This window comes from Lepidochelys kempii, chromosome 2 (genome assembly GCF_965140285.1).
Source record: "Lepidochelys kempii isolate rLepKem1 chromosome 2, rLepKem1.hap1, whole genome shotgun sequence".
Lineage (NCBI taxonomy): Eukaryota > Metazoa > Chordata > Testudines > Cheloniidae > Lepidochelys > Lepidochelys kempii.
Genome location: NC_136381.1, coordinates 155,275,438 through 155,292,298, shown reverse-complemented (window position 1 = coordinate 155,292,298; position 16,861 = coordinate 155,275,438). Strand labels below are relative to the sequence as shown.

General features: G+C 44.3%; 1 protein-coding gene across 1 annotated transcript in view; it reads left to right on the top strand.

The window, feature by feature from the left end:
- LOC140907180 (uncharacterized) overlaps positions 1–16,861 on the top strand; it is a 67,001-nt gene that overhangs the window by 39,921 nt on the left and 10,219 nt on the right. The window contains exons 12-15 of the mRNA XM_073332520.1: positions 1,913–1,937; positions 10,642–10,680; positions 12,535–12,636; positions 14,681–14,795. Coding sequence (XP_073188621.1) covers positions 1,913–1,937; positions 10,642–10,680; positions 12,535–12,636; positions 14,681–14,795 — 281 coding nt within the window. The remainder of the gene's footprint in view (positions 1–1,912; positions 1,938–10,641; positions 10,681–12,534; positions 12,637–14,680; positions 14,796–16,861) is intronic.

The following is a 16,861-nucleotide window of genomic DNA, read 5'->3' as shown; positions in this document are numbered from 1 at the left end:
CAGTCAAAGGAGATGACCAAGATAATTAAAGCGTTTTTCTTCTCAAGGAGCTGATGTTCTGTGAAGGAGCTTTGTTACTAACTGTCTGTATAGTAGAAAAATAATAGTGATTAATTGCACTGTTAAACAATAGAATACTAACTGAAATGTATTAGATATTTTGGATGTTGTTCTACATTTTCAAATATATTGATTTCAGTTACAACACAGAATACAAAGTGTACAGTACTCACTGTATATTATTTGTATTACAAATATTTGCACTGTATAAATGATAAAAGAAATAGTATTTTTCAATTCACCTTATATAAGTACCATGGTGCAATCTCTTTATTGTGAAAGTGCAGTTTACAAATGTAGATTTATTTTTTTTGTTACATAACTGCACTCAAACACAAAACAGTGTAAAACTTTGGAGCCTACAAGTCCACTCAGTCCTACTTCTTGTTCAGCCAATCAGTCAGACAAACAAACTTGTTTACATTTACAGGAGATAATGCTGCACGCTTCTTATTTACAATGCCACCTGAAAGTGAGAACAGACGTTCGTATGGCACTTTTGTAGCAGACGTTGCAAGGTATTTACATGCCAGATATGCTAAACATTCGTATGCCCCTTCATGCTTTGGCCACCATTTCAGAGGACATGTTTCCATGCTGATGACGCTTGTTAAAAAAAAAATGCGTTGATTAAATTTGAGACTGAACTTGGAGAATTGTATGTCTCCTGCTCTGTGTTTTACCCGCATTCTGCCATATGTTTCATGTTATAGCAGTCTCGGATGATAACCTAGCATGTTTGTTTTAAGAACACTTTCACTGCAGATTTGACAAAACGAAAAGAAGGTACCAATGTGAGATTTCTAAAGATAGCTACAGCACTTGACCCAAGATTTAAGAATCTGAAGTGCCTTCTAAAATCTGATTGGCATGGGGTGTGGAGCATGCTTACAGAAATCTTAAAAGAGCAATGCTCCGTGCAGAAACTAAAAGAACCCAAACCACCAAAAAAGAAAATCAGCCTTCTGCTGGTGGCATCTGACTCAGATGATGAAAATGAACATGTGTTGTTCTGCACTGCTTTGGATCGTTGTCGAGCAGAGCCCATCATCAGCATGGACGCATGTCCTCTGGAATGGTGGTTGAAGCATGGAGGAGCATACGAATCTTTAGTGCATCTGGCACATAAATATCTTGCAACACCAGCAACAACAGTGCCATGTGAATGCCTGTTCTCACTTTCAGGTGACATTGTACGCAAGAAGCGGGCAGCATTATCTCCTGCAAATGTAAACAAGTTTGTTTGTCTGACTGATTGGCTGAACAAGAAGTAGGACTGAGTGGACATGTAGTATCCAGAATTTTACATTGTTTTATTTTTGAACACATTGTTTTATTTTTTGTATATAATTCTACATTTGTAAGTTCAACTTTCATGATAAAGATTGCACTACACTACTTGTATTAAGTGAATTGAAAAATACCATTTCTTTTATTTTTACAGTGCAAATATTTATCATAAAAAATGAGGTGAGCACTGTACACTTTGTATTCTGTTTTGTAACTGAAATCAATATATTTGAAAATGTGGAGAAAATCCAACAATACTTATATAAATAGTTTTCTATTGTTTAACAGCATGATTAATCACGATTAATTTTCTTAATCTCTTGACAGCCCTGTAGAAAGTGTACCTGGACTCTTCTGGTGGCCTTACTGTAATCCTATATCCTAGCATTGAATGTGGTACTACAGCTATGCCATCTGGTGGGAGGCCTTGATTAATAGTTGAGGTCACTTGGGAAGTTGAAATCTGTGTGCAGGATGGCCTAGATAAAAAAAAATTCTAAATCCTTTTTAAAATAGCTTTTATGCTGTTGCTTTAACAACGAAACTTTCTTTTTTATTCTAGGTGGGAAGATGATTACAAGCCTGAGGTAAGTGTTAGTAATTTTGAAATGTGTTGTATGATAGATATGTTTCATTGTTCTTGTTTTCTAAATGTCTACCTGTGTTTTGACTCAGTTTCCCATTTTATTGATATTGTATCCCACTTTATACAATAAAGTGAAATAACCTACCGTAACAAATCTTCATGTTGGTAAGGGATGCTTACCACTCTTTGGAGGAAGCTAAAAGGATATTAATCAGTTTTTTTGTAGGAAGCTTTGTCTCTGTACCCCAAGCCAAAAGTCAGTCAGTCTGCTTCCTCACTATTCCCTCCTTCTTTAAATCAAAGACCTTCTATACTCAATAACTTGTTAAATCTTGGGTTAGCAAAAGGACAATAAAAAAATTCTTAGATTTTTCTCAAAGATGTACCCTAGCACAATATGGTCTTGGTTCATGACCATGGCTCCTAGTTGCTACAATAATACAAATAATTAATATATATTGATGCTGCCCTGAAAAGCACTAGCCACCAACAGCTTTGTCAGCCTTATCTTGATCTTAATATCAAAGCTTTGACACACCATATGTTGTAAATCAGTGGTTCTCAAACTTTCGATACTACTGTACTCCTTTCAGGAGACTGTTATCTTGCGTATCCAAAGTTTCACCTCGCTTAAAAACTGCTTGCTTACAAAATCAGACATAAAAATACAAAAGTGGCACAACACACTGAGAACACACTTACTTTCCTATTTTGTGTGTATGAAATTTTAGTTTGTACTGACTTTACTAGGCTTTTTATGTAGCCTGTTGTAAAACTAGGCAAATATCTAGATGAGTTGATGTATCCCCTGGAAGACCTCTGCGTACACCCATGGGTAGGTGTACCTTTGTTCGAGAACCATTGCTGTAAGAACTATGATTCTTCTGGAATTTGGCACTGGGTGTTGTCTCAGGCCAACCAGTTGTCTTGATACTTTTGGCTCTCTTAGTTGTGGCCTATTTCATTGGCATGGATATGAGGAAGTTACTCACCTTGTGCAGTAGCGATGGTTCTTTGAGATGTGTGTCCCTATGGGTGCTCCACTGTAGGTGTATATGTGACCCCGCGCCTCTAATCGGAGATTTTTGGTAGCAGCATCCCATTGACCCCGCGCATGTGCCCTACCTCCCGGCTATTTAGCACTGCTCAGGCGAACCCCCCGCACTTCCTTCTCTACCACAGAGCCCTATAGAGAACTCCGAAGTAGAGGGAAGGAGGGTGGGTTGTGGAGCACCCATAGGGACACACATCTTGAAGAACCATCGTTACTGCACAAGGTGAGTAACTTCCTCTTTTTCTTCGAGTAGTGTCCGTATCGGTGTGCCGCTGTAGGTGACTCCCGAGCAGTACCCACCACTGGAGGCTGGGACTTCGGAGTGGAATCTTTTACCTCAGAAAGTACTGTGGAGTCGAAGATGGTGTCAGCAGCCAAATCTTCAGTGATCGCATAATGTTCTGTGAAAGTATGGGCAGAGCCCCAAGTCGTTGCTCTATAGATTGCTGAGATAGGGGTATCCCTACGGAATGTGATTGAGGTAGAAACTGACCTCGTGGAGTGGGTATGACTCTGGACAGAAGCAAGTTGCGCCCTTGATAAGTGATTAATGCAACTAGAGACCCATTTGGATGGTCTTTGAGCCGATATCAGAGAGCTTTTGGATCTTTCTGTGGACAAAAGGAAGAATTTAGGGGATTTCTTGAAGTCCTTAGTCCTGTCCAAGTAGAATGCTAATGTCCTTCTAATATCTAGCATATGCATAATCATCTCCCAGTTGTCACAATGTGGTTTTGGGAAAAAACAGGGAGATGGATTTGTTGATTCATATGGAAAGTGCAGAGAACGTAGGGAGAAACTTGGGATATGGCCTTAGAGTTATTGCCTTAAAAAAAAAAAAAAAAAGGGCCGTGAACGATGGATGTGCCATCAGGGTCGCTTTTTCTCCTATGTACCTAGCTGATGGTGTGGCAATTAGTAATGCTGTTTTCATGGATAGGTGTAAGAGAGAACAAGTTGCCCTGGACTCTCAGGGAGGTCTAATCAAAGCCCTGAGAACTAGGTTAAAGTCCCAAGCTGAAGTGAGTAGTGTCACATACGGGAAGAGATTCCCAATGCCCTTAAAGAATCTATGCATTAGTGGGTGAGCAAACACCAAGTGGGAAGCTGATTTCACCGCGAGATGAACCTTAAGGGAGCTGAGTGAAAGTTTAAAATGTAGTGCAAAATCAGAGGGAGGAAAGATGAGGTTGGGTCTGTTTGTTTGAAATGACACAAACTTGTAGATAGTATGTTGAGTGGTTGTGTTGCAACACATCTTTCAGCTTGTCAGAGCATTCTGCCTCTAAGCCTTGGAACTAAGAAGGAGCCAAGCCTAGAGGTGGAGGACCCAAAGGTTGGGGTAAAGGGTCAGCCCATTGATTTGAGAGAGCGGGTGAGGGATGGGCTGAAGAGAAACAGGAGGGCATTGCCATCTGTGTCAGGTAAGGGATCCAGACTTGTCATGGTCAAGAGGGGCAATTAGAATAACTCTCGCTTTGTCTCGTTGAATTTTCAACAGAATCTTAGAGTAGGAAACTGGGGAAAGACATACAAGTGGGCCCTGTCCCGTGGGAAGATGAGGGCAGCTGCCAGTGAATGTTTCCCCAGACCAGCCCTGGAGCAGTAACAAGGACCTTTCTTGTTCCGTTAAGTAACAAAGAGATCCATAGGCAGGGTTCCCCAAAGGGTGGATATAACCACCTCTGAATTCAGTACACACTCATTGTCATGAGAAATTGGCAATGATTAGGGGTCTAGAACACATGACTTATGAGGAGAGGCTGAGGGAGCTGGGATTGTTTAGCCTGCAGAAGAGAAGAATGAGGGGGGATTTGATAGCTGCTTTCAACTACCTGAAAGGGGGTTCCAAAGAGGATGGCTCTAGACTGTTCTCAATGGTAGCAGATGACAGAACGAGGAGTAATGGTCTCAAGTTGCAGTGGGGGAGGTTTAGATTGGATATTAGGAAAAACTTTTTCACTAAGAGGGTGGTGAAACACTGGAATGCGTTACCTAGGGAGGTGGTAGAATCTCCTTCCTTAGAGGTTTTTAAGGTCAGGCTTGACAAAGCCCTGGCTGGGATGATTTAGTTGGGGATTGGTCCTGCTTTGAGCAGGGGGTTGGACTAGATGACCTTCTGGGGTCCCTTCCAACCCTGATATTCTATGATTCTAACTGTTGTTGTCGGCTGTGATGTTCTGTATCCCTGGTATATAGACAGCTGAGATGAGCACATTGTGATGGGTGCATCAATTCTAAAGTTTGAGTGCCCTCTTGTAGAGGGAGGGAGATTTGGCAGCTCCTTGGCAGTTTATACAAACATATAGGTCACATTAATTCCATCCTGACCTTTGTGTGTTGTTTTCGATGAAAGGCAGAAAGTGTGCACAGGCACTCCTGACAGCCCTTAGCCCCAAAAGAGTGATGTGGAAGGTCATTTCTGTGGAAGGCCGTTTGCTGATAAAGTCTAGTCACTGTACCGGGGTTAGTATGCTGCCACAATGAAGAGAAGCTTGGAGAATACCCTGTGTGGAGCAGTCTATACTGGTAGTGATCCTGCCCCAAAGGTAAGCAGTAGGAAATCTCCTGTACAATGGGTGTATTGAGATATGGAAGTAGGCACCCTGTAGGCTCAGGGCTAGAAATCAATCTCCTTAGTTTAGAGCTGGTCCTAACTGCTGTGAAGTAGGGTAAGGTGACTTCTGAGTGGCATGACAGGTGTATAGATGACAGATGATGCTGTAAGGTATCATTGTTCAGGCACTCGACCAGCTCATCAAAAGTGCTTATAAGAGACAGTTGGAGAGGTCACGGACTGAGGTGCAGCCTGTTCCCACTTTAAGCCCTGGTCCTCTTACACTGTGGCTCATGACAGCACTGAGATGGTGGGTATTGAGAAGATTGTGACCTGTGGTGTGGTTGAGAGGTATATCTTCTCTTCTGTCCCACAGTGTAGATTCCTAAGAAGTGTAACATGATCCAAGAATCCTTCAGGATGTGGAGAGAAAATCTGTCTTCTCCTCAAAGAGTTGGGCCCTTCAAACTGGAAGTCTGTAGCTCTTTGGGCAGTCTGGAGAGGTGTAGCCAAAATAACCCAACCACAACACAGCCCGCTTCAGTACCACTGTCATGGAGACTGGGCGGGCAGCTGTAACAGCTACATTCAGTGCTGTCTCTGGTAACAGTCTGGCTATTAACTGACCATCTCTAAGAATGGTTTGAATCTGTTCTTTTTGTGTTTCCGGTAATGTTCCAGAAACAGATGGGGTTTCCCATAATTAATAAAATTGTATTTGGCCATGACAGTCTGGTAATTTATTACTCTAAACAGTAATGTTGTCGATGAATATGCCATCTTGCCAAGCCTGATCGTATGGAGTTGACTTGACATCATGTTGCTTGCTTCGTGCATTAACCACCTCCACTATGATGGAATTGGATTGCAGATGTTGAAAACAAAGTCTGCCTCTTTGGGTAGAGATGTAGGGTTTTTTTGTTTTTGTTTGGTTGGTTGGTTTGGGTTTTTACCACTCTGTTGCTGGATGGTCCGATGGAAGCTGGTGTCTGCCAGATGACTTTAGTAGGATCTAGAATTGCCTCATTATTTGGGAGGACAATTCTAGATGAGAAGGTGGTATGCAGAATTTCCACCAACTGTGTATCTGCCACCTCCAGTAGGGGAATCTGCAGCTCATCTGCCACCCTCTTGGTATGGTCCAGAAAGTTCTTAAAATCTTCACCTAGTGATGAGGGGTGGGCAGCACAGCCTTATCTGGGAGAGATGAGGAGAAGTGTGCTGGAGGGGGAGCTTCCTCTTCAGGTTCTTCTTCCTGTTCTGAAAAAGCTTCCTCCTGTGCTGACTCAGGTGCTCTGGACAGCCAGGCTGTCCCATCTGGTGGACTCGCCCTGAGACACACCAGGGATGGTCGTGACATGTTTGTACGTTGCCCAAGAATTACAATATGACCTTGGGGGGGGGGGGTGAGGGAGGAAGGGGGGCATGGGCAGTGGGCTTACCTCAGGGGGCCCACACCACGATTGATGAAATTGGGGTGGACTCTTGTAGTGTGACAGTGGGCCACAATGAGGGCCAGGGAAATGATCTCCTCCTGGCCAGTGTCAGATTCTTCAGTGGGTAAGGGTGGCGCTGACTGGGGTATTGGCAGTATACATACAGCCCAGTGCCAAGAGTGATTCTGGGTGCTGGGATGTGCTCGATACCGGGGTCCTGGTACCAGGTAATGGGGATTGCAGTTCTTCCCCAATCATCAGGTCTCCAGGGTACCAGAGCTCATGCAGTACCATGGGTTCATCTGGTACCAAAGAGGAGTGTCCCTGGTATGTTGTCAGTACTGATAATTGGGCACAGCACTCCCTAAATGAGAGTTTTGTTGTGCCCAGTACAGAAAGTTTGTTGGCACCACTATTTTAGAGATGGTACTGTAATTCTCTCTCCCTGGGTACTGAGGCCACAGGTCTCCAGAGTACCAGAGCACGTGTGTTACCATGGGCTCAGGTGGTACCACAGAGGAGTGTCTGTAACATGTTGTCAGTGTCGATGGTTGGGAAGGTGCAGAACACTTCCTAGATGGGAGTTTTGTTGCACGTGGTACCAAAGGGTTTCTCTGAGGCGCTGTTTTAGAGATGATTCAGTAATTGTCCCCTTTCCTTAGGGGGCGGTACCGTTTCCTGAGAGCCTGACTACGGAAGCCCCTTGGGGACGGTGCTGGGGGGACGGTGCTGCAACAGAGCTCACAGCAGGAGACCCCTTCTCAGGTGCCTGCTTCAGAGCTGCAGTGTGGATGGCGCCCACGGTGCCACAGCAGAGCTCACAGCAGGCAGCCCCTTATCAGTGCCATGCTTCAGAGCTGCTAGTGTCCTCCTACCGAGGTGGCTGCTCTGGGGAGCCCCACCGGCTGGCCAGCTACTAGGAATGCATGTGTTTGGATTGGTGCCGAGATGGCCGCACTGGGGAACCCCTCTGGCTGGCCAGTTGGTCGGAGGAGTTCTTTTTATGAGCCTTTCCAGGGGGAGTCTGCTGGTGGCTTCCCCCTCACCCTCCCTCTTCTTCTCCTCCTCCTCCTCTTCCTCTTCACAACTCGACCCCTTTTGAAGTGAAGGCTCTGGGGATGATCCCGGGTCAGCACCCACCAGAGTCCCCTACAGACTGAAGTGTTTTCTCCATAGGGAGGAGTTTTAACTTCAGCTCTCAGCTCCTGTGAGGCTGCCGTTTTAGCTGTGGCAGGTAAAGCACTTCTGTGAGGCTTTTCCAGGCACAGCGAGAGTGTCTGGCCATTACAGGAACTGACTCCTGGCAGGAGAGGCACCGCTTGGAGCAGAGAGCACCAGGCATGCCCCTGGGCAGGTGGTTGTCATCCTCTAGCAGGGAGGAATGCTGGAGAACCTTGTCTTTACTTAATTTTTTATTTTCAGTTAAAAAAAGTCTACTAGATGCTGGGGGGGAATGCCCCCAGACAGGGCACGAAACTGAAGTTCTTTTTTTTTTTTTCTCTTTCTTTTTAACGCAAAGGAATAAAATAAAATAAACACTAGCCTAACTCCTTTTAAGGAGAACAAAGGTAACAAAACAAACACTACTTATGCTAATGACACAGATAAGGAAGGGACAACTGTTCATTCTGTCTGAGGCCAAAGGCGGTTGAGAAGGAAGTGAGGGGGGGTTCAACCGTGCAGTGCTAAATAGCCTCGAGGGAGGGCACGTGGGCGGGGTCAACTGGACACTGCTACCAAAAATCTCCGATTTGAGGCGCGGGGGCACATACACACCTACAGAGGAGCACCACTAGGGACTCTACTCGAAGAAGAACTGCCGGTGCCATGAGAGCTATCAAGGCACAGTGTCTCATCAGGGAAGAAATTGACTCCAGGAGAAAGATATTCACACATTATAAGAAATTCCACACTTGAATATGACATCTTCCCTCTCCATCATGGCTTGGTATCACTTGTTAAGCTTTGGATTCACCACTAGACTTCTCTTCAGTTGCAGCTTTCTTGTACATTTAAAAAACTGATCTAGTTAAACCCATACAAACGACGGTTGTCAGGCGCCCAGTCAAAAAGGGACCCTGGTGGCTCCAGTCAGCACCACTGACGGGGCCATTAAAAGTCCAGTCGAAGGTGCAGCGGGACTAAGACAGGCTCGCTGCCTGCCCTGGCTCCGTGTGTCTCCTGGAAGCGGCTGGTGTGTCCCTGCGGCCCCTGTGCTCAGGGGCAGCCACGGAGGCTTCGCGCACTGTCCTCACCCCGAGCACTGGCTCCGCAGCTCCCGTTGGCTGAGATCACGGTCAGTGGAAGCTGCAGGGGTGGTGTCTGCGGGCTAGGGCAGTGCACGGAGCCTTCATGGCCGCCCCTGCGCCTAGGAGCCAGAGGACATGTCACTGCTTCCAGGAACTGCCTCAGGTAAGTGCTGCCCAGAGCCTGCACCGCACCCCGAACCTCCTCCACCAGCCCTGAGTCCACTCCCACACCCCAGCTCCCTCCCAGAGCCTGCACACCAACTGCGTGTCCCAAGCCTGAGCCCCCTCCTGCACCCAAACTCCCTCCCAGAGCCTGTACCCCGCACCCCCTCCTGCACTCCAAACCCCTCGGACCCAGCCCAGAGCCCCCTCTTGCACCCCAAACCCCTCATCCCCCATCCCACCTCAGAGCCCACACCTTCAGCTGGAGTCCTCATCCCCCCGCACCCTAACCTCCTGCCCCAGCCCAGAGCCCCCTCCTACACACTGAGCCCCTCATCCTCAGCCCCAGCCCAAAGGCTGTACACCCAGCCAGAGCCCTCACCACAAACCCCTCAGCTCTGGCTCGCCCCCAGCACCCACACCCCAACCCCCTGGCTCAGTCCAGTGAAAATGAGCTAGAGTGGGTGAGAGCAGGGGATGGAGTGAGTTGGGGAGGGGCCTTGGGATAGGGGTGGGGCCTCAGGGAAGAGGATGGGGGAAGTGTGTTCTGTTTTGTGCAATCAGAAAGTTGGCAACCCTAATGCAAACTCTTTTATGGAAACATTTATATTGTTTTAGAACAGTCTCATATAACTGTATCTTGCTTTGGTATATGTACCTTTAGTTAAACTTGTGCAATTGGATGTTCAGAGTAGAGGCCCGGAGTCCTAATTCATCCACTGACACACTGACCATGCACAAGCCTCTCAACCTCACTTCCGACTATAAAATAGGCATAATTACTTCTATCCCTCACAGGTGCTAATTTTTTATTTTTTTTGTAAGGTGCTTTGATTATCCTTATATGATATATGTTAAGAGTAAAGTAAATCCTATTAGCAATTCACCTTAAGAATATCAATTTATCAATAGCTGTAACATTTGAAATAAAATATTAAATATTTAACAGTAAAAGACCTGTTCTCTTATGGTCAACGTGAGAACAGAAAGGTAATTGCTGAAAGTGAAGAGGATTTTCAGGAACTCTATATCTTGGGAACTGAAGTCTGTCTTAATTTTGAAATTTACGTAGTCCAAAATGGAAATATTGCTGCTGTTGTATATACAAGCAATAAGGACCTAAGATTATAATTGCTGTAAAAACTTTCTTCCCTCAAGCATTTGGTTGTTATATTTTATGATGTTTTGCAGAAGAATATATATAAACACTGTAATCAGTCCTTGTGGTGGTTTTTCCCCCCCTACAGAATGATCCAGTTCGAAAGCAGAAAGCCCTAGAGTACTTGGTATGTACAAAACGTGCTTTTGCCAGGATTTTGCTACGTTTTAATACTGGATTTGCACCACTGCAGAAAGAACAAATCTTGCATGAATCACTGGGAAGAGTATGAATAAACTTGATCAGTAATTCCTACTTTTCAAGTCATATTTCTTCACATCTTATTTCACCAAATCTTAAAGATTGGGCAGCTGCAGTATAAATAAATCCTTTGCTGCTTGCTGTTGCCCAGAACATCATACACTAGAACTTGAATTTGAACTGCTTCAGGGTTCAAAGAAATAGAGCCTGATATCTCTGCTTTTTGTAGTAGAGATTTTAACATTAGCTGCTGTAGTAGTTTTTAATAATGTTTAATGTCTAAAATGCTTTGCAAGGAGAATGTTCATGATTAATTATGGCTTGTAATTTGTTTAGGTAAGTGTCTAGTCTGTATTTTGAAGCTCTGAGAAGAAAAGGTTACTTAACTATTTTCTTTAAAAAAAATTTGGAGAGAAGCTCAAACACCTGCTTCATCCTGCCTTTTTGGTTTTTACTGTGGTGCTCTCTGGCTGCTCTCCCACTCTTTTATGCCATTTTGCCCCATCTATATAACAAGATTCCAGGAATCTCAATCTGAATGCTAAAATGTCTGAGGCAGTGGAAACAGCTACCAGTGTGGATGAGAACCCTCTTTATTTAGATTATCATCTGGTTCAGCCATCACTGGGATTTGAGGCCTGTTAGCATCCAGTTTGTAAGTTCTCAACCCTTTTTTTGCTTTTCTATACACACAACTTCACAAATTACACCATCCACTGGCCAGGGCTTTCAGCTGCTTGTATGATGACAGGTTTCAGAGTAACAGCCGTGTTAGTCTGTATTCACAAAAAGAAAAGGAGTACTTGTGGCACCTCAGAGACTAACCAATTTATTTGAGCATAAGCTTTCGTGAGCTACAGCACACTTCATCGGATGCATACTGTGGAAACTGCAGAAGACATTATATGCACAGAGACCATGAAACAATACCTCCTCCCACCCCACTCTCCTGCTGGTAATAGCTTATCTAAAGTGATCACTCTCCTTACAATGTGTATGATAATCAGGTTGGGCCATTTCCAGCACAAATCCAGGTTTTCTCACCCTCCGCACCCCCCCCCCCCCAAACTCACTCTCCTGCTGGTAATAGCCCATCCAAAGTGATCACTCTCCTTACAATGTGTATGATAATCAAGGTGGGCCATTTCTAGCACAAATCCAGGTTTTCTCACCCCCCACCCCCATACACACACAAACTCACTCTCCTGCTGGAAATGGCCCACCTTGATTTTCATACACATTGTAAGGAGAGTGGTCACTTTGGATGGGCTATTACCAGCAGGAGAGTGAGTTTGTGTGTGTGGTTTTTGAAAAAAGGGGGGGGGGTGAGAAAACTTGTATTTGTGCTGGAAATGGCCCACCTTGATTATCATACACATTGTAAAGAGAGTGGTCACTTTGGATGGGCTATTACCAGCAGGAGAGTGGGGTGGGAGGAGGTATTGTTTCATGGTCTCTGTGTATATAATGTCTTCTGCAGTTTCCACAGTATGCATCCGATGAAGTGAGCTGTAGCTCACGAAAGCTTATGCTCAAATAAATTAGTTAGTCTCTAAGGTGCCACAAGTACTCCTTTTCTTCTAGCTGCTTGTATAAATCTCATTTCCTTAATTTTTTGCTCGAGTTGGTCATAGAACTTCATTTGAATCCATCTATTTGTTTCCCAAAACTTATGATCTCCTTGGGGAAGTCCGGTTGAGTATTTGAGATAAGTATTCTTTAATTATTGTTTGCAACTTAATTAACCTTTTTGAATGTGTGCTTATTTTTAATTTGACAGGAAACTTTTCGGGTCACCTCAGACACAGAAGCAACTCTGGTAGTTAGTATTACACAAGATCTGACAGAAGCTTTGAAGACCTTTTGTAAAAAGAAAGCAGCTGTAAGTAATCTGTCTACTTCGATGACTAGTTCTATATTGTCGTGTTCTGTTGCAAGGGTTTTCCCATTTGTTTACCCACTCCTCCCATTCATAATAATGTAACGTCCCTGCAACAATTATGGCAATTGGCACAGAAATTAGAAAATAAATATAAGTAGCTGTCTTTTAGTATAAGTGTGCTTGGTGTTGAGAAGTTAATTGCATTGTTTTTTCCCTTTAATTTCTTTTCCATGTCCCATTTTGTCCTGTTTTTCTCCCCTCTGCATGTGCTTCTCTGCAGTTGGCCTCCTTTACCTCCTTCTGCACATGCTTACATGTTGCCTAATTGTTCTCCCACCACACTGCTTTCCTGCTACGTATATATCCAAGATATAAGTATTGGTATTTTCCCCCCAAGTGACATTACTTCATTCTTTTCTCCCCTGGACATGTGGGCAGTTCTCATTGGTGGCATGTAGTTCTGTTCCTGCTTGAGGCTTTGAGCCATGAGGACAGCTTCTGCTTCTTCTCATATATCAGCAGACTGTAGTAGAGACGTCTAGGCTGGTTGCTCTTCTGTTTCTATCTGCTTATATATAGGGATCAGTGAAAATCATGGTTTCATGGAACTTGTGAAATTAGCCTTGTATTGTGACTTTCAACAGCAGAGAGGCAGAAGCATGCATCCCTGCTTTCTCCCTATTGAGACCACGGCTGCTCGTGGCGGGTTAGCAGACTGGTCCCATTCTGGAGGGGGGCAGGGAGGTGGTGGGTTGGTCCTATTCTGCATGGGAGGGGATTGGCTGGGGTGGGGATGTGTCTCATTATATGGCTCCAGATGGTCTGGCCCAGTTCATGCTGTCTGGCTCCCGCCAAGGTTGCTGCTTCCTGTCTGGCTGTTGGGAGGGGGGAAGAAGGGCTGGCTCTGGCAACGCAGTGGTTGGGAGCCTGGCCTGCCTACACACCATGGCTCCTGCAGTCCCGAGGGAGACACTGCAGGACCTGAGACCAGGATCCATCCCTCCACCGTAACCAACGTCTTAGCTGTGCGGCCATTGCTTGGAACAGGAGCAGGTGTGTGAAGGGCCCTGCCCTGGCAGGAGGATAGAGTGGATGGATCCTGGTCTCAGTTTCTCACCAGCTGGAGCTTCAGTTTTTTCCCGGGACCTGCAGGGGCCACTGGTGTGTGGGCCACACTGAGGCTCCTAATCACTATGCAGTAGCCTGGCCTGGAGCTGCATGCAGAGTGAGCCAGGCTCTGATCCTTGCCTCATGCTGGGCTGGGTCAGATCAGTTAGCACCGTGTGGTGAGACATGCTGCCTGCCTGCCACCCCTCGTTTCCTTGGATTAGGACCTGCCCACCATCTCTGCTTTCCCCACAGGCTTGGGACTGGCCTGCTCCCCCTTTCCCCCCCTCCCCCGAACAGCCTCCTCACTGTTGGAAAAATCGAAGCAGTTTGGTTCTGGGGGGACTCAGCAGCCATGCATATCCCATGAAATTCAAATGTTCACCCATGACATTGCCATGAATATTATTTTAAAATATAACAAAGTTTTGAAAACCTGTACAGTAACTGGAGAAGGAAGAGGGGAATAAGGAAAATAATCACTGAAGTCTTTCAAGGAAAAAAACATGAGCACTGTCAAAACTAGAATGTATTAATACTAGCCAAATGGTAAGTATGGTTGGTTGGCTTTCATTTTGTTAGCACTCGGCACATTTTGATAAACAGGTATCATAAGGCGTGGGTGTGTATGCATGAGAGAGAGAAAGCTCAAAGGCCTAACTTGTGTATTTGAGGTTGATTTTACTCAGATTAATGGCTAATTCAAAACCCAGGTCAAATGGGAGGAAGTCATTGTTCCTCACATTGATAGTTGGGAGAAAAATAGGGAGCAAACTTGAGCAGCACAGCAAAACATAGGATTCATTGCTTAAAAATACCATTGCCAGTGAACATTTATTGGCATGCTATGGGAAAAGTTGCTATTTTTGAAATGTTGGAAATGAAATGTAAATTTTTAGAACAAATACCATGAGGTGTGCTATTTTTTTTCCCCTAGGTCAATTATGCCAGCAGCCTGAGGCCATTGATGTCAATATCTCAGGATGAGCTTTCAGCAGGAAAAAACATCCAAAAACCCTATAAGTCTTATGAAAATTACAAAGGCAATTCAGGTACTTTGCAGGGTGTCTTTGCCGAAATATTATTTAGAAAGTGGATTTGAATTCACAGAACATGATATTTGAGGACTTAAACTTCTGCCCAGTCATGCTACTCTGCCACTAGAATGCTGTGCTTTAGAAGTGCTCTGTGATTTCCATTTGTTGTCTGGTTCAGTTCAAGGAGTTTGGGGTTTTAATCTGTTAAATCCTTCCTGATTCTGGTACTGACCACCTGAGGACCTGCCCATCTCATTGGGTGGTGCCAGAGTAGCTGAGATTAACAGGCGGTGCTAGAGCTGTCATCTTCTGGCTTTGATGAGAGGGTTTCTTCAGTGAGGGGTTGGTCTGCCATATTTTCCAGTGAGCAGAAATAAATCGTCTGGAACCACTAAGGGCACAGAGTAAGATGCATGCCTCCCAGCTTGTGACCTGCTCTAAAGTATTATTAAACCATTTTGGCAAAAAAAAGAAATTACGTATGGGTCAGCCACTACATCAAACAAATACAAGTGGAGTGGTGCTGTACCAACCTGCACGTCCACCTGAAGAACAGTCTGATTTGTAAAGGGAATTCTGGGTTTGAAGAAAGATATAGCTGATTCCATGGCATAAAAGCAAACTATCCCACTGCATAGGAAAGATAGGAAGCATGGCAAGAGGCCACCCTGGCTTAACCAGGAGATCTTCAGTGATCTAAAACTCCAAAAAGAATCCTATAAAACATGGAAACTAGATCAAATTACGAAGGATGAAAAGAAACAAATAACACAAGTATGTAGGGACAAAAATTAGAAAGGCAAAGGCACAAAATGTGATAACTAGCTAGAGACATAAAGGGTAACAAGAAAACATTTTACAAATACATCAGAAGCAAGAGGAAGACCAGACAAGGTAGGCCCGTTACTCAATGGGTGGGGGAGGGGGAATAATAGAAAATGTGGAAATGGCAGAAGTGCCAAATGATTTTTTTTTGTTTCAGTTTTCACTAAAAAGTTTAACAATTGGATATCTAACTTAGTGAATGCCAGTGAAAATGAAGTAGGATCAGAGGCTAAAATAGGGAAAGAACAAGTTAGAAATTACTTAGACAAGTTAGATGTTTTCAAGTCACCAGCACCTGATGAAATACATCTTAGACTACTTAAGGAGCTGACTTAGGAGACATCTGAGCCATTAGCAATTATCTTCGAAAAGTCATGGAAGATGGGAGAGATTCCAGAGGACTGGAAAAGGGGAAAATTATAGTCCTAATCTATAAAAGAGGGAATAAAGACAACCTTGGAAATTACAGACCAGTCATCTTAACTTCAGTACCCCGAAAAATAATGGAGCAAATAATTAAGCAATCTGTTTGCAGATACCTAACAGATAATAAAGTGATAAGTAACAGTCAGCATAGATTTGTCAAGAACAAATCATGTCAAACCAACCTAATAGCTTTCTTTAACAGACTAACAAGTCTTGTGGATGGGGGGAAGTGGTAGGTGTGGTATATCTTGACTTTAGTAAGTCTTTTGATACTGTCTCATATGACCTTCTCATAAACAAACTAGGGAAATACAGTTTAGATGGAGCTGCTATAAGGTAGGTGCATAGCTGGTTGGAAAACTCTTCCCAGAGAGTAGTTATCAGTGGTTCACAGTCAAGCTGGAAGGATGCATCAAATGGGGTCCCTCAGGGACTGGATTTGGGTCGAGTTCTGTTTAATATCGTCATCAATTATTTAGATAATGGCATATAGAGTACACTTACAAATGTTGCGGATGCTACGAAGCTGGGAGGGGTTGCAAGTGCTTTGGAGGATAGGGTTAAAATTCAAAATGATCTGGAGAAATGGTCTGCAGTACATAGGATGAAATTCAATAAGGACAAATGCAAAATACTTCACTTAGGCAGGAACAATCAGTTGCACACATATAAAATGACTGCCTAGGAAGGAGTACTGTGGAAAAGGATCTGGGGGTCATAATGGATCACAAACTAAATAAGAGTCAACAGTGTAACATTGCAAATAAAGAATACATCATTCTGGGCTGCAAGCAGGAGTGTTATAGGCAATACACAAGAAATAATTCTTC